Raw genomic sequence first — 23,966 nt, 5'->3', positions numbered from 1 at the left:
AAGGCAGGGACATGCAAACCCAAACCACAATGAGGTGTCACCCTCCACCGGTCAGAGTGGCTAGGATGAACACCACAGGAAACCCCAGGTGTCCGCGAGGATACGGAGAGAAAGACACCCTCGTGCACTGCAGGTGGGAAGGCAAACTGGGGCAGCCACTGCAGGAAACGGTATGAAGGATCCTCAGAAAGTTAAAAACAGAACCACCCTAAGTTCCAGCAACTACTGGGTATTTATCTAAAACATAAAAAACATTAACTCAAAGGGATCCATGCACCCTTATGTTTGTAGCAGCCTACAAACCAGACTATGGAAGCAGACCAAGTGCCTGCTGGTAGACAAATGGATAAGGAAGATGTGGTGGGTATTTGTGTATCTTTATATTTTTTAAAAGATTTTATTTATTTATTTGTGAGAGAGAGAGAGAAAGTGCACACATAAGCAGGCAGAGCAGCAGGCAGAGGCGGAGAGGGAAGCAGGCTCCCCGCGGAGCAAGAAGCCTGATGCAGGACTCGATCCCAGGACCCCGGGATCCTGACCTAAGCTGAAGGCAGCGCCTTAACCAAATGAGCCACCCAGGAGTCCCTCTATATTTGAATATTACTCAGCCATGAAGAAGAATGAAATCTTGCCATTTGCAGCAACACAGATGGAGCCAGAGGGTATTATGCTGAGTGAAATATGTGCATCAGAGAAAGACAAATACCGTAGGATTTCATTCATATGTGGAGTTTAAAAAACAAAACAAATGAGCAAAGGAAAGAGAGGAGAGAGAGAAGAAACAGACTCTCACCTATAGAGAGCAAACATGCCGCTGGTTCCCAGAGGGGAGAAGTGTGTGCAGGTGGGTGAATAGGGGATGAGATTAAAGAATTGGCTTATCATGATGAAAAAAAAAAAAAGAAAAGAAAAAATAAAATAATTGTATCATCAAATAAAGGAAAGAAAAATAGAAGGACTTCTCTAAGAGTCTGTGTGGGAAGCATTTAGACCCCATGTCCCTCCCGAATTCCAGGCGTCTGGGAAGCTGCCCCCCTCCCCTCAGCACAAGATGGGGCTCTGGAATCGGCTTTCCGGAGAAAAGTGGATGTCTTAGTGCTGATAGGGTGGGTTCTTAACAAAAAGAGGGTTTAAGTGGAAACTTCTATCTTGACTTTACTATGGCTTCGTAACAAAATGCCACAGAGTAGTGTGTGGCTTAAAACACCACACATTTCTTCCCTTACGGTTCTGAGCACCAGCGGTCAGTTTCATCTGGCCAAGGTCAAGGTGTTGGCAGGACTGTGTTCCTTCTACAGGAGGAATCTAGAAAGTTTCTCAGAATTAAAGAGCATGAGAAAGGCCACCCAGGCTGACGGAGGGGCGTCTGAACACTCTGGAAAAAGATTTTACCACTGGCGGCGTGGTGGGGGGTTTCATCAGTGTTAGGAAAAACACAGAAAACTGTGCAAACAGACAACAATCATTATAAATTCTGGGGAACCCAAAATGCTATGTAGGAAGGGAAAAGTGATCCATGAAACAGGTCATGATGTCATAAACCCCGAACACTGATCTCCCGAAACTGTGAGGCAGCCACACAGGGACCCCGGGAGAAAAGCTGGTGGGTTTGCATGGAGAGGAGGAGGCTGAGCGGGTGGGGCGGTCGGTGCTCCATGATGGGAGAAGGAAGTTGGAGCCACATCTTCCTGGTCCGGGGTCAACAGACTCTGCCTGAAAGTTACAAACCAGGAAGCAGCATAGGAGCTTGTCACTTAGAACCACGAATTACGTGCCATGTGGTACCCGTGAAAGCGTCAGCTCTGTGGGCTGTGGGGACCGGGAAATGCGGAACCCTTGGACTCCCACCAAAGGGCATGGAGAAGGTGGCGGAAGCAAAGCTAATGTTAGCGGGAGGGGGTTACGCTGCTGATTGCCATGGGGAGGAGGGACATGCGCCTCCCTTGTGCTTTGGGTTGACTCCATGGAGCCCAGCCGCAGGGAGGCCCAGAGGTTACCGCACTGCTGGAAAGCACAGACAGGAAGAAGCAAAAGCAACGCGCCAACTGGTGTTCCAGTCCCAGGACCACATGAGAAGCGCCGTGAAGCCAGCGGAGGAGAACCTGTTTAGAAGGTCGGTCAGTTCCTCTTCCGTGAGAGAGCAGCCGCACTCCTGCAGCACCTTGTGCATCCTGCCCATGGACATGTAGCCGTTTCTGGATTTGTCTAGTCTGGTGAGGGCTTTGCTGATATCTTGATAATGGTCCTTAAGCTTTTCCCTGAAAGAGAAGACATGTTACACACACTAAAGCCAGGAAAACAAATCGTGTCTTTAAAGCAAGAGCTCCATGACTGCTCTGATGATGGTCTGCCGGCTCATCGAAGAACTGATTTGGAAGATGTTTTGCAGTGCTGGTGTAATGCTTACATTAAAAGGCATTCTGGAAACAAGAATAGGTCTGTATCATCATCATGTTATTATTATTATCATTAGCAACACTGTGTTAGAGAAAGTACAGCATTTTTTTTTTTTACTAGAATGGGTACTTTAAAAATAGAACAAGAAATTAAGACCTAGAGTGATATTACAGACTTGTGAACTGCATCTTGATTGTCCCATGAAAAGCCGCGGAGCACCTACTGCGTGCCGACTACTGCTCTGGGTTCTGGGAAGCATCTAGGGATTCCTACAGGCATCGTGAGAACCCACTTGCCCTGGGGCAAGGCTGGTGTGAGACAGAAGGGGTCAGCACAGGGTGTCAGTAGAGACTGCAGAGCGGGGCTGAGAAGACCCAAAGTGAGAACAGGGCTGCCATTCCCACGGGGAGGTGCAGGTGGGCCCCAGTGGGAAGGTGGCACTTGAGTAGAGACCGGTGTTAACCCCAAATAGCTCTCCTGGGCCCCGGGACAGCCAGCGCCAAGGCCCTAAGGCACAGGTGCAGGTGGTCAGGGAGCGAGGAAGGCAGGCAGGCTCTCAGTGTTAGCCGGGGAGAAGGGGTACCCTGGGACCGCTGGCTTTTTATCGGATACTGTGTTGTTAACACAGCCGCCGTTTGTGGGCATCAGTGGGCAAGCCACGAGCTGTGCTGTCCTTGGGTACGTTCTCTCCCACTGATGCTTCTCAACGACCCAGCAAGGGAGGAGGGTAACTATCACCACACTTTACAGACGCAGGACGGAGAGTGCCCGGAGTCTCCCGGGCAGTCAGGGCATGACACGACCTGCCTCTCGCAGGGACAGACAGGGCCCCGCCGTAGCTTCTGCTGGAGGCTGTTGTCCTTGCAGAACATGTTCAAGTTTCCTTAAACCCATTTTTTAGGAAAATTCCTCCCCGACCAAAATATATACATATATATTTTGTTAAAGGACTAAAAATGTATGGAAATCTTTAAGGATGTATCATCTTGCACCTGACCTTGGTGGACTGATTATCAACTCCATGACCTTGGGCTCACCCAGATCTCTAAAAAGAGAGACTTTCTTCCTACTGACCCAAGCAATATGCTTGTCTGGGGGGCTCAGACTAGGGCTTGGCTGTGGGGTTCTTATTCCGGGAAGAGAATGTGGTATAAATTCCAAACACCGAATCTTTGCTGGTAATTGTCTACAACCTCAGAGATGTATTTCTGAAAAAAACCCAGTTCCTTGAGCATGCCTAGAAGAAAGAATCCAGAAGGACAGAACAGTCGAGAAGAGAGAAAGTTGAGTGGGAGCACGCAGGTAAGGAGGGGGAGTGGGGTTAACTTGGAAGCCACGTGGGCTATCCACCCCCGTCCTCGCTGGCCTCCAGTGTGGAGGTGGCCCACTGAGCGTTTGAGTGCCTGATACAAATGAATTGCATTAACTGTTTTGCAAATGTATACCAACAGCAGCAACATTTTGGATCCCTTTACAGGTGTGTGCTGAACTCAGTCCCATACTGCAGAATGACTACTCGTCATCACCACTATTATATTCCACTTAATCCTTCAAGATGAAAGCAAATGAAGGTATAAAAAAAATCAAAACATTTTTTGAGATCCATATTTTTAGAAAATTGAGGCATTCAGCATTTCTTGGACTGGTTTCTAGGCAGTAATTATTTCCCTTGCAGAGTAAATGCGCGCACAGAGTAACTGGGGGTTTGGAGCATCGATCGCTTCATGCCGAACGGAAGTGATGGCCCACACTCAGGGACAATCTGCTGCTGCTCTCGGTTGTGTCTGGTTCCTCGTCTGGACAGAATCGGAGGTCGAAGAGGGCACTGTCATGGCCAGTGGGACAGCCACAGAGCCCTGCCTGACATGGCCTTGCTGGGCCGGGCTTCACTGATTTTGCTTGTCTACTCCTCCCCACCCCACCCCCCTCCGCATCTCAGAACAGGCTAGGGGCTGTGTGGCCAGCTCACCAATGCAGCTCTGGTCCCAGATCTTCAACTCAGACTTGGGCAAAAAGGAAGAGGGCGTGGAAAAATAAATATGAGTTTTTAAAAAGGATTTTTCTTAATTTTCAAAATGTATTTAGAGCACTCCAAACAAATAAATTCTCTTAGATTTAAGAGGAAAATATAAATTTTGGTCACTTGACATGAACCTGAACCTTGTCTTTCTCATCAGGGGAGGCAGAAGACCCCAGTTATTTGCCAATGTAATGATCCGATGTCTTCGGGAAAGCGGAAGTTGGTCAGACATTTTTGTGAAATCAGGCTTGTCTTCCTTGGTAAAGAAGGTGTGATTGTGGCGAGGAGGACAGGGTGAGTGTGAGTCAGCTAACCGAGCCTGGTGATCTGAGATGCACGGTCTGATGGCTCGCACTTCGCACAATAAACAGAAACACGGGAGGGAAGAGACTGTTCCGAGAGCGTGCCGAGATGGGAGATTTCTCTCGGAGCCTCATTACTCACCAGTGGCAGGAGGGAAGACACGAGTGGGTAATGAGGCCAGCCCTGTCTGGTAAAGATAAATTCCACTTTTTCATTAGTTTCATGGCGTATTTGATTTATACCAATCTTGCGCATATTTTTACTTTAAACCTCACAAACTCAATTCTCTTCCTCCAGGCTTTCTAACTCAGTAACTTCGACATACTTCAGGGGTGTCTTTGAACTGCTTTTCTCTTAAACCCATCTTAGCTATTACCTTTCCTCCCTGTGCCCTTGTGAGTTTTTATGTCCTTTGTGGATTCTTTAGCAACGACTCATTGGCTCATTCAGGTGCCATCTGAGGTGGTGAGGACAGACAGCGGAAGTGACAGATGGGAGACAGAAAGACAGAGGAGAGCATCACAGGGCTCAGGCAGAGCTGTGAAGTGAGGATGGAGTCCCAGCCGCGGTGAGTGCTGACGGGTGACCATCAGGACCTAGGACAGATCAAGAGCTTCCGTCCCATTGCTTTACAGCTCTACTGAAGGCAGCAACATTTCTCTGTGTCATATATTTCTTTTTTTTTTTAATTTATTTATTTGACAGATAGAGATCACAAGCAGGCAGAGAGGCAAGCAGGCTCGGCATGAGGCTCGATCCCAAGACTCTGGGATCATGACCTGAGCCAAAGGCAGAGGCTTTAACCCATTGATCCGCCCAGGTGCCTGTGTCATGTATTTCTTACATAGGACATTAGTAACTAGTTTTAAACTAGTAAGGCTCCCCCATCCCAATCCGACCCATCACCTTTTGACAGCAACTTCTGGTCCCTGCGGAGGACTGGCATACACTTCTGACAAAATTCTAATCACAACACACATACTGGTTAAAATGTCATTTCCCATTAGCCCTTGATCACATTTCCATAGTCTTTGGGATGCTAATTGAACAGGCACATACTTTTTCATATTCCTCGGGGCCCCATTGTATAAGCCAGTGTACCCACTGGGATCACAGGTGTCCCTTTTAGCTGTTGTTGAAGACATAGTGCAAATCGTGTCTTCCAAACCGCTCAACTGTTTGCTTCTACTACATTATTTCCTTGGGGTATAGTCCCCCAAGTACTGAGTTAAAGAATATGTTCGTTCATTCATTCATTCATTCAACAGAGGTTTGCGGGGTGTCTATGGGGTGTCAGGAACGGTTCTGCACTGCGTGAACTTGCCTTCTAGTTGGGCAAGGGGCAGAGCCCAGGGGTATAGTTTAGTAAACACCTAAAATGTTCTCCAGGGTGACCTACAGAATAGGAATAGGTGTGAGACTGTCACCTGATAAGGCAGGGTTGGCTCATAGCGTTTTAGCTCCTTTATACTCTGTGACCTGCTGCTCATTTCTAGAATCTACAGCAGCAAAGGAGTATTAGAATTTCATGACAACTTTGTGGGCACTGGGAGGTACCACTTTAAAACCACTTTTGCCGCAAGGGTATGTCGAACAGGCGGCCCCTGATCGCGGGGCCACGATACTCATGCGCGTACCTGACCAGCATGGCCCTGTCCACGCTCTGCTCCAGCTGCTTGACCTCCTCCTGAATCTGCTCGGGCTTCGTGAAATGACCCATGAAGTTGAAGTAGTCCTCTGCGTAGGGCTGATGCATGTCTGCTGAGTAGTTAATCCCCAATTTCTGTAAAAATTCTTGGTAAGTAATATGCCCTCTTCCCTCGGTGTCATAGCTTTGAAAACAAACAGACAAGACCGTCATCAGTAGCCACCATGGTGTGCGAGCTGGAAATACAGACTCAGGACCCAGACCTGATCTGACTCTGCATTTGACAAGCTCCCCAGGCAAGGAGGCACAGGCTTGTCTAAGTTGGAAACCCGCTGCTCTCATCCATGGAAAGGTCACACCTCCTGAGAGGTGACCTTGCCCACCCAGGAGAGAGCAACCAAACTCATTCACTTGTCCGTCTGTTAGAAAAATGGTTGTGACCACAGAAAATTAAAATCAAGACTGCCATTCATTCAACAGTCTCTTTAAAAAAATATTTTTTATTGAGCACCTACATGTAAGGCAACTATGCTAAAGTTTAGAAGAAAGTCTTTCAAAAAGCCTATTCAATCTTAAAACTTAAATAAACGAATGCCATTTGATTCAAAATTCCCCATTTCCTCTTTGAAGAGATGCCAATTATATAGAACCAGCGAGCGAGCCCAGTAAGGAAAACAAGATAAGAACTATGCTATGTACCTTTTATGTCATTTTCTATTATTGAGATGCTTCTGAATTACAATTCATTAAAAAAAAGGCATAATGGAAGGTTTTTTAATCTCCCAGCATTATTCAAATAGAATAGAATTACTTCAATAAAAAATTTTAAGACAAATTGCCAATTTCCCTTAAAGAAAAAAAAAAGCATTTATTTTTACGGAAAGATCTTGATCCTCATCTGACCGATAAAAATGGCATTTGCGGACGTGATTTTTCCCAGATGATTTCTAAGCTACAAGGACCAAGACTGTATCTGAACAATGTCGTGGGCATAATTCTCTAGCAGGTTCTTCCGACGCTTGTCTGAGCGTGAGTACAGGCGGCTTTAATGTGTGCGGCCGAGCTTCCCTCTGCTCGTTACCTGACCACACGTGGAAAAACCTGCAGGATCCCACGCTTGCTCGCCTCCGTGCGACACGCAGAGACCTCTGCGACCGTTTCACTGGAGCAGGGGTCGGGGGTGGTGAGAGGAGGACAAGGCATAGGAAGTGGAGGCAAACCCTTCATGCCCTTGTGCTAAAACCCGCAGAGCATCCCGGGAGTTGGCATGACACCCGTCCTTCCCCAAGGCCAAGTGGGCTGTTCCCTGAAGTGCCTGCAGAGCTGGGTGGCGGGGGGGGCAGGGGCGCTTCTTCTCCACTTGTCACTTCTGTGTCCTACACGTCTGCTACGTGTCTGACTTCCACCTGCCCTACTGGCATCCAGACCCACTGTGATCAGGTACTGGGCTTACAAGGAAAGGAGGTTCTCCTCCAGCACCTGGGAGGCAGCGCAGGGTGGAGAACTCCAGGCCTAACAGATGCTCACCCGCCCTGAGACCCTGGCAAGGCCCTCGGCCACTCTGGGGCTCCGGTCCCTCCTCTGCGAGCCACTGAAGGCCTTCCTAGACCCAGGTCTCAGGCCTGTGCCCCGACTGCTGCTCTTACGATATTTAAGGGACCACCTGAGGCCTTTCCAGGTGTCTGTCATTAGTGCGACCTTAGTGCTTGTACCCCCACCCCGCAAATGCCGTTCTACCTTGTATCCAGTGAATCTGGTTTCTTTTTTTTTTTTTTTTTAAGATTTTATGTGTTTATTTGACAGAGAGAGAGAGAGAGATCACAAGTAGGCAGAGCAGCAGGCAGAGAGAGAGAGAGAGAGAGAGAGGGAAGCAGGCTCCCTGCTGAGCAGAGAGCCCGATGTGGGGCTCAATCCCAGGACCCTGAGATCATGACCTGAGTCGAAGGCAGAGGCTTAACCCACTGAGCCACCCAGGCGACACTTGGTTTCTAAAACAGAACCAAGTGACACTCCCACAAAAGGAGGCCCGTGGGGTCTCTGGCAGCCAAGGTAGGACCTGTGGTCTGGGCAAGTCCCCATGGGGCTTCTAGCAAACAGCTCTTCCTGCCGCTGGTGGTTAGACCCTAGCTGCAGAGAGGGCAGGTTATTTTCCATCCACGTCTCCAGGAAGGGAAGGGGAAGGGGTGCCACTTCTGAGCTCCTGGGGTGATTCCAGGGTCACACCTCTCTCCCCGAACTGCCTCGGGCCTGACTAGCTTGGGGCCAAGCAGAGTGACGTGGTCCCATGACTTTGCTCAGGACACCCCTTGAATAAAGCTCTCCAGGGCTCCCCCTTTCTCTAGGAGGGCTCCTGAGAGACCGCTGTGGAGACCACTCCCTGACCAAGGACCCCGCTCTCTTCCTAAGTCAAAAGTGCTGTGTCTCCACTTCCATCTGGACTTCCTCTGCGCCCACGGTGAGGATCGATGGGTAGATGTGCCATGGGGAGTAGACCTGGGCCCGGCACCCAGCGAGTGCCCGCTGGGGTTTGCCGCGGCCGTTCACCATCCAAAGGCTTGACCGCATCTTTAGAACGTGCCTTCTGTCCCTGCTGGACGGCAAGTTTCTTGAGGGACAACCACCAGCGACCACGCCGTGTTACCCTTACAACAAACTCCCGGCGCCGGGCCACAGGCCTCGTGAAGCTTGGTCATCAGTCCTTGTCTGCTGAGCCACTGTGTACAAAGGACACGTGTTCCTAAGGAAGCACATGTCATGCACAAGAGATTACTGACAACAAACTCTAAATCATGACACTTGAACTGAATGAAAAGACACTTCTTAATTACTTCATTAATAAGGATCATAAACATTCTATTCTCCTCGCAAAGGAACAGAAGACCAGATTGCACAATTGCAACTAAAATATTGTTATGAAAGGGGATAAGAAGAGAGTCAGTTCAGCTGACACAACCTCACCCTTCATTATATAATCCTTTGTGTAACATTTAAAAAAATCAACTTGTCTATAAAGGTTGAATTTTAAAATGGCTCGGCAACAGATGTGCCAGCAAAAATGTGCCCATGCACAGAGGACCCGTAAAAGCTTGCATTTGCATGTGGCCATGGTCACTAATTTACGATTAATAATCCGATTCCTCTGCCCATCTATCGCATATCCAGCAGTTCAGTCCAACACACGATTTGAATACGTTGGCTTTGCTCCAAGTCTTAGTCCTTTACGCCCAGCTCAGGCATGACTCTTACGTCACTGGGAATCCCACCGTCTACCACCTCTGACCCCAGAGTTAGAGGGTCTGACGACCCCGGCCAGGCAGCCGAGGCAGACGTGTCGCCTTATGCAGCTTGGGACATACAGATCTTCTCAGGTGTCACCTGCAAGGGCGGTCTGATGGCTCCCATCCCTGTCCTTCTGGGTACAGCCTCCCCTTGCCCAACTTGGCCACGGCCACCAGGGCACAGTGAGCAAGTCCTGGTGGTGTCCCAGGTTCTGGGGCCATCCAGGGCCATGATCCCTCCATGGTGCTCCCCGGTGAGGGGTGGTCTGGCCTTGAATAAAGCCTCCTCGGGGCTCTGGGCCTCTGCTCACTGGGATGCCCGTCCTCCACCTCGGGCTAAGGACAGTTTATCAAGACTCAGTTCAGGTCTCGCATCTCCCAGGGTTGTCAGGGGAAGGGGGATCCCCTCCCTAAACACCAGTCCAGCTCCCACCACCCGCGCCATTGTGTTCCGTGCTTACCCTCCCTGCCGAGCTGCAAGCAGCCTACGAGTGGGGGCTGCCTCGTTTCTGGAACCCCAGCCTCCAGCACAAGGCCTGCCACTTAGAAAGTTTCAAGAAATTCCCGCTTCGTGATTGCTTGGATGAATGAAGGAATGAATGAATCCACTTCCATCTTGTAATTCATTCTTAGCAGTCTCTCCAGAACCACAGCAAACACCCCGCTCCCGAAATCTCAGTCCTCCCAGCTCCTGATTGGGCTTCCGCGAGCAGGTTCCCTTTCACACCAGCCTCCTCAGGCTGGAACAGTTTGTTCCTTTCATCCTTGATAAGCCAGCCTACGTCCTGGCTCACTTCACACCCCACCAATCGGGCACTTCTCGATCTGTCCAGCTCCTGTGCGGTGATCGGGGGGCTGCAGGGCAGCCCTAGACAGCGGGTGGGAGGGTGTCCCTTTGGGGCTGAAGCCCACCCAAGCCCATGCGATCCTACAGCTCTGTAGACGCCCCCGCAGGGCTCAATGAAGCCACAAGCTAGAAGCTGGCCGGCTCCCCAAACCATCACTTGGAAGAGAATTGTCCAGAAGAGCTGGTAAACGCTGTGGACGCTGGGTGAGTGAGAAACAGAACGTCGGTTTGCTGAGCCATAGAGCTGTGGGGCTGAAGTCATTAATTTCCTTCCACAGCACAGACCAGACCCTCTAGACTACTCTAGATGCTCTAGAACAGTGCGCTTCACAGGTGCTTAATCAACGTGGAGTGGATAATGGACGCTATCTTTTCTTCTTGTCTGCATTCTATATTTTACTCTAGTTTTTAATTTGTATTTTTGAAGGGGCAGAATGGTATTTGTCTACCCACTTCCCCCTCTCTATTCTGGGGTGGGGGGGCTTTCCTGTTCTGACAAGCAGACTCCCTGGGCTGGCAGCGTGTGTCACATGGGTCCCAGCTGCCCACGACTTCCATGTGTCCCCGGGGTAGAACGCCCCTTCCACTGTTAGGGCCACTGGAGGAGGCTCCTGGTGCGTGACAGCCCCCGACTGGCCGGCAGCCTCTCGCCAGCTCAGCACCTCCTGCTCCGCAGGGCAGGGGTGGACGTGGGGTGTGGAGCGGGGCGAGGCAGCTGCCGTCACCAGCTGACACGGGCTGGTTGAGAGGCACAGGCCAGGAGGGTGAAGGTGGGTGAGGACCACTGGCTGAGATCATCACATCATGCACAGAGAATGGGGGGGAAGGCCTCACCACCAGGTCACCATTTATCGTGTCTGCCGAGAATGTCATGGGTGCTTCGTTGTTGTTTTTTCTTTCCCTTTATGCTTTTCTGGATTTTCTGAGACTTCTAAAATGAGTATGCGTTCATATCACAATTAGAAAGGAATTTCTAATCTATATGATCTTTTTGCTGCCAGTTTTTATGCTTCTGTATGCCAGGTAGTCTGACTCTACCGTTTGGTCCCCGTCGCCCTCCTATCTGAGAGATGACTGAAGCCCAGAGAAGGCGAGCCACTGGCCCCCCGTCACACAGCTCGGGGTGGCCATGGGACCAGGTGCAGTTCTTGTTCGGAGCACGGCCCTCGGCGAGGCCCACTAGGCCACTGCCGGTTCTCTTCCCGGTTTCTGCGGGAGCATCTGATCTCACATAACCTCCCCTTCCAGGCTGCAAAAGGCCTATTTGCTCTTCCTAAATCTCTCTTGCACCTGTCACTCCCCTCCCAGCCCTCCCCGCATTGCCAGGAAAGCTCACCGCTTCTCATTTGGACCGGTGACAGAGTCCCTAACTCATCTCTGTTCCTCCCATCCAGCCTCCTGCAGGTCATCCTCCCCACTACGGCCAGAGTGATCTTTCTGGGACACAGGCCTGTGTGGGTCTTTCCCTATTAAACACCTGGCTTTAGCACAGGGTCCCCACACTGTCCTGCCCTTCGTGATTCGGATCAGCGGACGTACGGCCTGCAGTCCTGCCCACCCGAGCCACCTGCACCCTGGGCACCCGGTTATTCTGCAGTCCTGGAATGTGACACCCTCCGTTGCCCATTAGCAGAGACGTTCCTCTGGTGACTCTCAACCCTACGCTCATCCTTCCGCACATCTTCTGAGTGACTTCCCCAGCGGCTCGCAGGGAGCGGTGCCGGACAGAAGGCGGGAAGAGGGCCGCTCTGGTTACTTCCACGTCCTGCTATGGCTGTGGCAGTGGCTGCTGCTCTGCACATGGCTGAGCTTCCAGCAGATTCTGAGGCTGGACGGGGGTGGAGGCATCTTCCTGACCTCCAAGAAAGACCCTGTTTCTCTTTTGCCCTTCAGTCCCGGGTTGGGGAGCAGTTTCCTGATCTCTGGGTGACCCCCCCTCCACACTGTGTGAGTCCACTGGGGCAGCAGCCTCTGGGCTCTGAGTAAGCCCACATTCCCCCTTCAGACTTCTGCTCTCTGACATCTGTATCAGTCACTGTATTCAGCCCTGCTTGGCCAGAGATGGTAGAGTGGTTTCTGCTTTCCCGCCTAGATCCTGGTATGACCATTCCTGAAGCTTCTTCTGTCTTGAATACCCCTCTCCCTTCTTCCAACGAGGTAATTCCACATGTGACAGATGCCATCATGGGTTTCCCTGTCATCGTTTGTTTTTTGCTCTAGGACACACATCCACACTGCTTCTCCCAGAATCCCTTGCAGGTGGGAGCAGCCACGTGAAGGAACTCTGGCCGACATTCTGTCGGCAAGGTGATGGCCTCATTTCTAGGCCTGGTCTCTACAAGGCTGACCACATGGTCCTCTGTGCTCTTTCTCTTTCTCTGCTGGCAGACACAGAAGATCCAGGGGTGGGTGGGACTCCTGGCCCCTGAACGATTTGAGGGCAGACCCCCTCCCCCAACACTGACACCCACACTAGGTGGAGACGTCGTTATCAGGACAAGCCCCTGAGATGTCGGCCCCATTCGTTCCTGCAGCTAGCCTGCCCTGACCAACACACCGCTCAGACAAATTGAGCAGAGCAGAGTGAGGCACAGAGACACTAAGTAACTTTGCAGAGGCCACACAGCTCTAAGGACGGAGGCAGGAGCCATGACCACACGCCTGGTGGCAGAGCTCTCCCTCTCCACCCCTCACCATCCACGGGGTACAGGCAGCTGAACAAACGCAGATAAAATTCTGACCTCACATAGTTTCAGCATGGGGCAGACATGTGTACATTTAATAATGTCAAAAAACCGAATAAAGAACCCCGGAACCATTCCAACCTCGCTCCTACCGCGACAGCTTCCTTCTCCTCCCACTTTTCTCTCCCACGGTCCCTCCTCTGGCATTTGTCCCAGGTGACACTGTGCCCCAGCATCTGGGTTACTGCTTGTGTCCCCCCGATGGGTCCCTATCGGGACCAGTCACCTTTCATCATCCAAAAAGCCTAGAGTGAGCGGTCCATCCATGTGTCCGTGTACCCCAATCTTTTGGTTGCTCAGTGGGACCTACTCATCCCATGTACCGAAAGGGAATCTGAGTACGGAGCCTCCACTGGCCGTGTCGGAGCTGATCTAAAAAATAAGGATTCTGTAAGAACTTCAAGTTGCTTTTCTAAATTAGACACAAAACAGCCCACCTAATTCTAAACTCGGCCAACGTTTCAGCCTTCCACTTTGAACAGATGAAAAGCTAAAAAATTACTTGAGCTGCTTGGTGAGTCTGTCCCTGAGAGGGTGTACGATACTGGCGCGCCGTCCTGGGGGAAGGCAGGCGGCGGCGAACACATCATGAAGACGGAGGTAATTCAAAGACGGATCCGAACTTGGAAATGGACCGCATTGTTAGCGCACCTTGAAACTCAGACATCTACGTGGGGAATATTGCAACTGGGGGCCTAATTCAGGAACAGCTAAATCTAAAATTCATTTTGAAAAATGTAACCAGTATTAGATATTATGTCCAGTTTAAGACACCCTCGGGAAACTTCTCCAAGTTGCCAAAAGTTTGGTTATTTTCTCTCAACAAATTACTTACCTAGGAAACAGTTGTGCGGCACTGATTTCCGTCTTTGGGCAATGGGGAGAGATGGTTTCTCCCCTACCCACTGCGACTCTGTCTGCTGCGCTAGTTGTATTAGAATAGAGTCTTTGGAGAGCGACTTAGTTCTTTAAAATGATACAAGTTTGGACTTGAACTTCCTGTTCCCTGCAAATGCCCACCTCTCCAGTCTGGTATCCATGACGAATGTTTTACCCTGATTCTCCATGGTCCTAAAGACCAGCCTCTTGGCCAAGGCTGCTTTCTTGAGGGAGCAAGGACACAGGACAGACACAACCCAGTGGAAACCTTTCTAGGCCCCGCATCGCACCCCCAAGCGGCATGCCAGGTGGGGGCTCAGTCTGCCGCAGCCAGCAACCCGGGGCTGGCAGGGTCGCGGGGGCCGCACCTGCAGATTCCACTTACCGCATCCAGAGCTTTTCAAATTCCCTCGGCGTTAGGGGAATATCAAAACCATAGAGCGCGTTCTTTACGTCCCGCCGCCGAAGAATGCCGTTGCCCTCATTATCAGTTTCTATAAAATTCTAGAACATGACAAGACAACATTTAGTAACATATAAAACATGTTCATGGCACTCTAGAGGATTGCCAGGAGTCAATATCTCAAGCAATCTAAGATATTTCTCTCCCCATCCACCTGCTTCATTACTTTTTTATCAAAGTTCCAGACACCCTGGCCATTCCTGTGAAGGAGGTAACACAGCAAAATACACACCAGTACCACATACTGGAAGGGGCTTGTTTCTGGGTAATGAGTGGTCTCAGGTGTGGTTGGGCTTCTTCTCCTGACCAATGACTTGGGTTCAAAACGACTAGAAAGAAGGGTCAAGCAGTGCCTGGGAAATGAGACTGTAGCCCTCCGGCCCTAAGGGGGGATAAGGCGCGTGAGACCCCAGCTGTTCTAGCTTTTTTAATGTCGCCGAGGGGAGCAAAATGTATCTGGGGATTGTTTGGCCATTTAAGAGAGCCACAGAGTAGAGGTGACGTGTGGAACTTGGCACTGACTTAAGTTGTTTGCACGTAAGAGCTCATCTGACACTCCTCGTGACAGCGTTGTAGAGTCAGGGTTAGGATTAGGGTTAGGGTTTCAGGAAATAATACTTACAATAGCATCAAAACCAGAAAGTCCTAAGAACAAATCTTACCAATGATTGCAAGACTGCCGCACAGGAAAGTCTAAAACTTTATTGAATGATATTAAAAATACCAAAATAAATGGAGATATACTATGAGCACAAACTGGAGAGGCTCGAAATTATAAAGACATCATTTCTTTCCCAATGAATTTCCTATAAGTTTTGTTCCTCTGTGCAACTTAACAAACGGATTCATAAACTCTTCAAGAACAAGGAGGCGGCACTTGCCTGCCAGCTGATTAAAACGTGTTACTCAGTTATGGTGACTGCAGGGACGTGGTGTTGGTGCCAAGACAGACAGAATGACCAGTGGAAGAGAGTGATGATCCAGAGACACCCACGGGCCTTGATGCAGGACGGTGGTGATGCCATAGGTCAGGGAGGGAAAAGATGGCCTTCAAGGGACTCGGCAGCTGGGTCTCCCTATGGAAGAGTGGAAGCAGAGCCGTGCCTCCCCACACACAGGAGACAGGTGGTGTGGATTTCAAGACCACGATGTGAACGGCTGCCCTGGAAAGCTGCTGGAAGGACCTTGGAAAGCTGCTGGAAGGACATCTTCACAACTTTGGGTGGGACACAGTTTCTTGGATGAGACCTACAGGGACATGTTAATGCATCTGACTACCTCAAAAAGAAGAGCTTATATTTGCTGAGAGATACTGTATGAGAAAGGTGGAAACACAAAACGCACACCGGGAGAAGACACTTGCATCACGTATCACTTATCCCAGACCAGGAGCCGAACTATCGTACGAGTTCCTGTTGACTGATGAGAAATAACCAGACAACCCAGTGTGAAGACTTACAAGCAGGCACTTGACAGAGAAAGGAAATCAGACTCAGGAATAGAGGAGAAGGTGTTCATTCTCATTAGTGACCCCATTAGTAACCCGTAGTTACTACTCAGCGTTGCAGTGAATTACTGTCACGCATCCAGTGTGGAGGAGAAGAGAAAGTCTGACGGTCCCAAGGGCCATCACAGGAGAGCGGAGTAGCTGGGACCGAAGTCAATGGCCCACAGAGCCGAAGCTAGTCACCGTCTTGGCCCTTGACCCAGAGTGGGCTGTGCCGTCTCACACGTGGACAGTGTTCTCTGCCTTCATCTGGATGGTGGGTACGTGGCGGGACACAGCTTGGGATACATGTTACCATCAACGTATCTAAACTGTGCATGTACATTACTATTATGTGTATTACAACATACATACACTACGTGTGTTCATGTATATTATACACACAAATATATACATGCTATATATAATCTGTATTCTAGTCCACTGTACATGTAATATGTATTCTGTTATACATATAGTATGTATTCTAGTCCACTGTAGAGTCACAACTTAAAAAACAAGCTTGAAAACGAGCCACTGCAATCGTAATTTACACCATTCCTTAGCGCCTTTCTTGGTGCTTATACCTCTGTCTCTTGGGGACAGAGACCATGTCCTTTGTTGGCCACTGTGTCTTTAATATCCTGCAACTGTGCATCCTTAATTCATAATAATGTTTGCTGAAGAACTCAGTGAACTTGTTTTCTGAAACCACTTCCAGGGGAAGGAGCCCATGAGGCCGCCCAGAATGGGATGATGGCTGTGTGCATCCGAGCGCTCGGCCGGAGGCATCCTTGGCCCAGCCTGGCTGGGCGGCTCGCCGGGGCCCGCAGCTCCCTTCCGCTGCAGGGGTGCGCCAGAGGCGCCCCCCCCGCCCCCGCCTCACCACCAGGCAGCTGTTGTGAAAGCCGCTAGTCTTAGTAGCTATGCGTCACTGAACTTTCTGCAGGTTCAGAATTCAGAACGAGTGCCTTCAGAGCTTTATTCATAATAAAGCGAGAGTGGGCAGAGCCATCCGATAGGCGACCATTGGGACACGCAGCACCAGTCAGTCCTGCGGGGTCCGGTCGAGGTGTGGGGACGGGCAGGACGCCTGACTCCCAGCACAGCACCCCCCACACCCGTTCGCAGCCGCTCTGATTGCTCTTCCTCTGCCACCTGCCGAGTCCTCCTCCCTCCCCACACTTCCGCCAGGCCCAGTTCTAGAAGAGACAGACCTGAGGCTGCTGGTTTAGCAGCAGAGCACTCCGGGGTCCCCGAGCCTCCTCTGAACGCACTGGGGGTGCCGTAGAGTATCAAGGGTAAAGATGACCTTGAGAACACACAGGATTCAAGATGTGGAGAGGCGAGTGCAGAGGACCTGCTTGCAGCCGTGGACACAGAGACATGGGGTGGGGAGGGTGGGGGGCTGGGGGGAATCACCAGCCCAGGCCAGGGCAGGCCCAGGCAGGGAGCAGAGGAGGCCACACAGAGCCATCCTAGAGCTGGCGGGGGAAGCATTTCAGGAAGGATGGATGCCAGAAGACGGCCCTCTGGTCGCACCCCAGCATCCCCAGAGCACCACCTGCTTTGTTAATTAGCTGCCTGTGCTCCTTGACAGTGAGCAGACAGGTGGAAGCAGACAGACCTTTGTTACCACCGAACCCCTGGCACAAACCCATGCTGCTTAATCAGAGTGGGGCAGGGTGCGGAGAGAGAGGGCAGCGGAGGGCGGAGGGAGAAAGAAGGGACAGAGGTAGTGGGGAGGAGAAGAGAGGCAGGCCGAGAGAAGCCGATGAGAGGGCGTGGCGGATGGTGTCACACAGGGTTCTCTGCCCTCTCCCAGCTGGCATGGCTGTGTAGCCGCAGCTCACAGTCCAGAGCTGGCCCTTCATTCCCAGAGGAAGGCTCTAGAAGGCCAGCCCTGCCCAGTGGGCGTGCGAGGACTCGTTCCATGTGATTTGCACCCTGGGCTGCTGCACAGTCAACTCTGAGCACAGAGCACAGAGGACTGTGGAAAGGCAGCCCAGGGGCGGCCCAGGACTTACAGGACAGGACATCCCGTTGTGCACAGACCTTGCGAGAGACAAACATAGAACAGAAAGGACCAAATGAAGCAAAGTGGAGGCATTCTTCACAACAACGTGAAGATACCTCCATTGTGTGGTTTTAAAGATGGTCCCCAACGTGAAGCTATTGTGTCCTTGCTGCGTTACGAAAGGAGGACCCCACACTCCAGACTTGGGGTGAACCCAGTCTTGCATGCTCGGTTCTACTGTCTTGGGGGTACAGCTGCCGTTAGGTCATGCTGCTGTCTCGACACCACATCCGTGTACGTGACTGCCCGTCAAGGGTGCGCACCTTCAAGACGTGCTTCCTACAATTGTGGAACGTAGGAAGAAATACCACTTAAAGATGCATATTTTGAACTGTGTAAATATAATATGACAGTGTCATTTCTTTTTAATTTTTAATTCATATCAAACCTGAGATAAAGCTAGGAATTTCTGTCCATGTAACTCCAATAATTAGTCATTTTTCTAAACACCAGGTGACCTTGAATGTGAGAATTTATTTTAGAAAAGTATTTTAAGAAGAGCAGAAGTCACTGATTGGGTATACAAAGACTGGATCGAAACAGATTGATCATCCCGGTGATCTGGGAACACTGAAATACATTTCCTTTCCTTTTAAGGAAACAATCATTTTCTTACCTTAGATAAGTCTGACCATCTGGTTTTTGCTTTGGTAACAAGATACTGATGAGCCTGTTCACAAGCTAGTTCTGAATCTGCGACCTTCTGTTTTGGTCTTAAAAGAAAAAAAAATAAATAACTGTGTTTAAATTTAATGGACTCATTAATCTCCCAAGGGGTTCCCCATCCGCGTTCGTTTCAAAGACACCGCTGAAGTCTGTGATTTCACATCTGGTCTAACTTAATTCTTAAAATACAGTCTCATTTCCCCAGCTGTACGTTAGGGAAGTCTTCTTAAATTTTATAAGTCCTTGTTTATTTTCAGATAAATGCTGCTCAACTTTTTGTGCAGCTCACAAAACAAACAGGGCTCATTTATTCTCTGAAGGGGAAAAAAACCCCACAATAGAATAGTAAGTATCTTCAGAAGAAAACAGCTAAAAACTTTTATTTCTGAACTCACACGCTGAGATGACTGGCAAGCTAACTTCAGGAACAGTGGGGGCAGATTTGCCTATTACTCCGTCCCAGCTGCTGTGCACAGGTTGGGTTTAGGGTACATAAAATGATCAAAACTCTGTTATTTCCTTACAGAATGATGGACACAGAAGACACTGTAATAAACACCCGGTGCTTACCACTGGGGCTAGGCCATGGTGAGGGGCGATGGGGGCTGTGGCTGGAGAAATTTGAAATGCCTTGAATTCTTCCACTAAGGAAGGGGTGTATGGAAACCTATAAAATCTTTCCCGACTTATTCCTCTGTAATTGTTTTGCTCCTGGGACACCTCTCACTCCATTTCTGGGCACCCGAGCTTTCTGCACCCACATCTGCCCTTGAAATACTCCCTTGCAGATACAAGAGCACCGGATACATTCCTCCAGCAAGATGGGCCATGAAGACATCACCCCGACAGCTTCCTGAAATGGGTACCATCTGAGGCTGCGCTTGGAGCCCGCACTTATGCATGGGCCCGTCGGGTGATGAGTGCATCTTGCCTGAGAGTGGGTAAGAGGGACACCTGACTGAGGCATCCAGCCCCTCAAAGAAATTTCTCCTTACGGGGCCCAGGAAAACCAGTGCAGGGGACAGACCACAAAGAAGCTCCATGTAGACCCTTTAAACAAGTATTATTTCTGGTTCTGCAAAAGAACTGACTCTAAGAAATAATGTCTAAAGTCAACCGCCATGCGAATGCAGGCATTTGTGTGCTCCAAATGACGGAAGTCAAAGGTTTATGTAATCCCCAAAGAAGGGTGGCTTTGAACATGACCGTCTGGGTGACGCTCAGGTCGGCAGTGCCATGAGGGTTTCTGGGGTAATGATGGCCACGGTGAGCTCAGGGACCGGTGGCGGCTGAGCACTGCCAGTCAGGTGACCCGCAGGATCTTGAGATTTCCCGGCAATACCAGCATTATCATCCCACTTTGCAAAAGAGGAAGCCGTTGTTTAGAGAGGTTAAATAATTTGCCAAAAACCACACACTGCCAGTACCTGGGAGCCAATCACTCTCAGGTCTCTGACACCACCTCACTACCATTTTTGCTTCCATCTGAAGCTACAGGTTTGGTGCTCTTTTAACTTCACTCTTTGTAGGACAAGATCCATTAAATATTACTTTTTTTAAAAAAGTAGTCTCCATGTCCAGCATGGAGCCCAATGTGGGGCTTGAACTCACAACACTGGGATCAAGAGCAGAGCTGAGATCAAGAGCTGGATGCTTAATCAATGGAGCCACCAGGAGCCCCCAAATATTACATTTCACAGAGGTGAGGGCCACCTTTGTTTTTTATGCACTGGGAGTCTTCTTGCCACTGAGCATTTCTGTCTCAGCACACGCAGCACTGCCAGCGTGCTGCTGAGGCGCCCAGGCTGGAGAAGCGAAGCCTGCGGCTTCCTCCCACCAACCAAGGCTCTCCTGGAAGCGCCACTCTGTCCTGCATTTCGCAAACAGATGGCAAACCAGGTCATGGCAGCTAGAATCAACAGAGCAAGCAGTACTGAGTGCTCTGCCTGGCTTCTCCTTCCAGTCCCTTCGAAGAAATGCTGCTGCTCCCTGACGGCTGTCCTGGACCACTCCTCCCATTCCTTGATGATCTACAGTGCCCTGCACCTGCTAGTCACCAGGTTCATAGGTGGCCGTGATCATCCTGGAAACCTATACCGGGATATTGACCTGTGTACCACAGAGAAAGGGTCTTATTTTAATTACATCAGCTGTGAATTACATACACAGTGACTCCCCCTGTTTGGCAAACACCAAGTTCTGGCATTTACTCAGTCGGCAGGGTACTGAGGACCAGCAGCAGAGTGGGTGGGGTCTCTTCCCTCTTCCTTAGTTACCATTTGAACGGACCAAATGCGATGGACCCAGTTTCATTCTCCTCCCTGGGCAAATGCCGGTTCATGGGGGCCCATGGGTAAACCAGGCGAGCACACCCCCCCTTTACTAAAGCCCTTACTCCAGGCTTTAAATTCACCAATTACTTCTTTATTGCCGAATCCAGGGGTCTTTGCTGTTCCACGTGTCACTGTTAATGATCTCTCCCCCTCTGGTTGCCTTCCACATGTTGCTCTTTAAATGACCCCATGGTGGGGGTTGGGGGACACCTACCCTGGGCCCAGGAAAATGTGTTCCTTCAGTCAGTGTGATTTTTCCCTCCCTCCCTGGCTCCCTCCACCCTTGACCAGTCCTCTCCTTCCATCACAAAGTTTATTCTCTCTTCTGAAAGGTCATCCCTTCTCATGTCCCCAACCGCCCCCTGATGCCCTTTACCCACACGTCTGTACCGCTAGTGCTATAACATCACCTGCTTTTCTGTTCCATCTCTCTCCAACTGCCTACCGGACTTCAGAGAATCATGGAATTTCAAGGGTAGAAAGGGATCCAAAGGTCGACCAGTAGTTCACCACTAAAGGTTTGAGAAGGTTGGTGGGATTATGTTGCATATTCACAATTATTGCTTAAAAGGGCTGTAGGTCCAGATGATGAGTATTCCCTTGCCTTCACCTTTAGACTCCTTTTAAATGCAACCTGCACCCAGAGGTCTCACCTAAACTCCCCCAAAGGATGCAGATTCTATGTCTGCAAAGTCAATGTACCTACACTGATCTCACTATCTAAACGCATATCCAAACAGCTCCCACCAACCTGATTTCTCTTCAAGGCCATTAGTCTTGATTATTTTCTTAGGGACCCACGCTCAAACCAGGAACTTCTACGATTTTTCCCATCTGTTTCTCCCCTGTCCCATTTTACATACCAGTCGCCCCTAGAGAGATCAGAAGGTTTTTCTGTGGCCTTTTCCAAAGCTATTGGTTTTCACTCCTATTCCCTGGCTCTTTAGATCCTGATAGTCAGGAAGATACAGTCTTCCTATTAGCCAGTCTGTCAGACACAAATATATATGAACTCCTACTATGTGCTGCTCTAGGTCCTACAAACACACTGACCAACAATAGGGACATAGCCGACATCCTCAAGGAGCTCATGCTGCAATGGTGGGAACTTATAACACACATGGGGAAATGAATGAATCAGATAACTTCAGATACTTCACTCATCTCAAGATGGGTGAGAGGGGAATCTTCAGCTAGGAAGGCCAGGGAGCAGCTCTTTGAGGCATGAGTGATGAAGAGGCAGCTGTGTCATCTCAGGGACTAGCACTCTAGGCAGGTCAGGAGTCCTGAGATGTGCCTCTGGTCCCAGTTAAAAAGGAGTAAGCACAATTCCATCCTCTCTCCCCCACCGATTACAACTCAAAACTCTAGAGGGAAGACAAAAAGTAACCCTGAGGACACTAAAAAGTAAATAATAGGAGGCTGATGGAGGGGGAAATCAAAAGTTGAAGAATGACTGATAGTCTGTGAGTTTCATGCGTTCTTAATTGCCTGTATTCCCAGCTTAGGCTTAAGGGCACTCCTGATTCTGGAACCGTGTAGCGGGCATGGACGAGAAAAGCTCCAAAAGAAAGCCTGTTCTTCTGACCAAAGAACTTGGAAGGAGGGTCCTGAAGTACAAAGAGTATGGTGGGAGAATGCCTCTTGTCTCTTTTCACTCTCCCAGTCCTGATGCCAGGACTCCCAGTTATAAAACTGTTCTTTTGTGACAGGGCCAGCAGCAGTAGTGGCCAAGCAGGTCCCTAAGACTGCAACTCTTCTCTTTCACCAGAGGACACGCTCTGTGTTCCAAGAATGTGGAGGGTATCCACGTTATTGTTTTTCTCTCATTGTGTTGCCCTGGGGTTGGACCCAATCATAGGAAGTACGTAACAGTATAGATAGGCTAAAACCTAGTTTCCAGTCAGAAGACCAAAAACCAAGGGCCTTTTTTGGGGGCTGGAAATTATGGGGAGAAATAGAGAGGAGAGATCTGGAAAATGGGATGCCCAAGTCTGTGCAGGAAGTCCCAGGTTCACCTCTGCTGTGCATGTATGTGAAACTAGCCCAAAGCAGCAGAGCAGAAACCTTGAGAACTTGACTGCTACATAGTGAAGACTTACTGCCATGGCCTTGAAACTAACCTCACAGGGAAACTACAGAAGGCAGGTCAGGACATGCAGTCTGAACCTAACTGGATTGATTTTCTGCTTAAAAAATAAATATAAGGGGCACCTGGGTGGCTCAGTGGGTTAAGCCTCTGCCTTCAGCTCAGGTCATGATCTCAGGGTCTTGGGATGGAGCCCCACATCAGGCTCTCTGCTGAGTGGGGAGTCTGCTTCCCCCCACCGCGCCTGCCTCTCTGCCTACTTGTGATCTCTCTCTCTCTGTGTCAAGTGAATGAATAAAATCTTAAAAATAAATAAATAAATATAAAACAAATCAACATGCTACTGAGGATTTTAACAGGGCCAGAGCATCATAATATTAAAAGTGTCCATGATAAGATCCAAAATCACTTGGTATACAAAGAACCAGGAAAATCCCAACAATTTTCAAGGTAAAAGACAACATAAACCCAACTCCAAGATGGCCCAGATGTTTAAATTATCATATTTTAAAGCAGCTACGATAACCATGAAGTAAGAGTAAATGTCCTTGAAGTAAGTAGAAAGACGGATGTTCTGAGCCAAGAAATAGAAGCTTGAAAAAAAGGGCTGGGGGAAGACAAGAATCAAATGGAAATTTTAGTACTGAAAAATACAACTGAAATAAAGTTTTCACTGGATTTACTCAATGACAGAATTCAGATGACAGAGGAGTGAGTCAGTGAACTTCAAGACAGA

General features: G+C 49.6%; 1 protein-coding gene across 7 annotated transcripts in view; it reads right to left on the bottom strand.

Moving 5' to 3' along the window:
• EFCAB6 (EF-hand calcium binding domain 6) overlaps positions 1-23,966 on the bottom strand; it is a 220,497-nt gene that overhangs the window by 43,474 nt on the left and 153,057 nt on the right. For all 7 annotated transcript variants that reach the window (XM_032346007.1, XM_032346009.1, XM_032346008.1 and 4 more), the window contains 4 exons: positions 18,759-18,855; positions 14,502-14,620; positions 6,358-6,552; positions 2,103-2,258 (listed from right to left, as the gene is read on the bottom strand). In XM_032346007.1, coding sequence (XP_032201898.1) covers positions 2,103-2,258; positions 6,358-6,552; positions 14,502-14,620; positions 18,759-18,855 — 567 coding nt within the window. The remainder of the gene's footprint in view (positions 1-2,102; positions 2,259-6,357; positions 6,553-14,501; positions 14,621-18,758; positions 18,856-23,966) is intronic.

This window comes from Mustela erminea, chromosome 6 (genome assembly GCF_009829155.1).
Source record: "Mustela erminea isolate mMusErm1 chromosome 6, mMusErm1.Pri, whole genome shotgun sequence".
Classification (NCBI taxonomy): domain Eukaryota; kingdom Metazoa; phylum Chordata; class Mammalia; order Carnivora; family Mustelidae; genus Mustela; species Mustela erminea.
The sequence above is the reverse complement of the archived record's forward strand: the minus strand, read 5'-3'. Positions and strand labels throughout refer to the sequence as shown.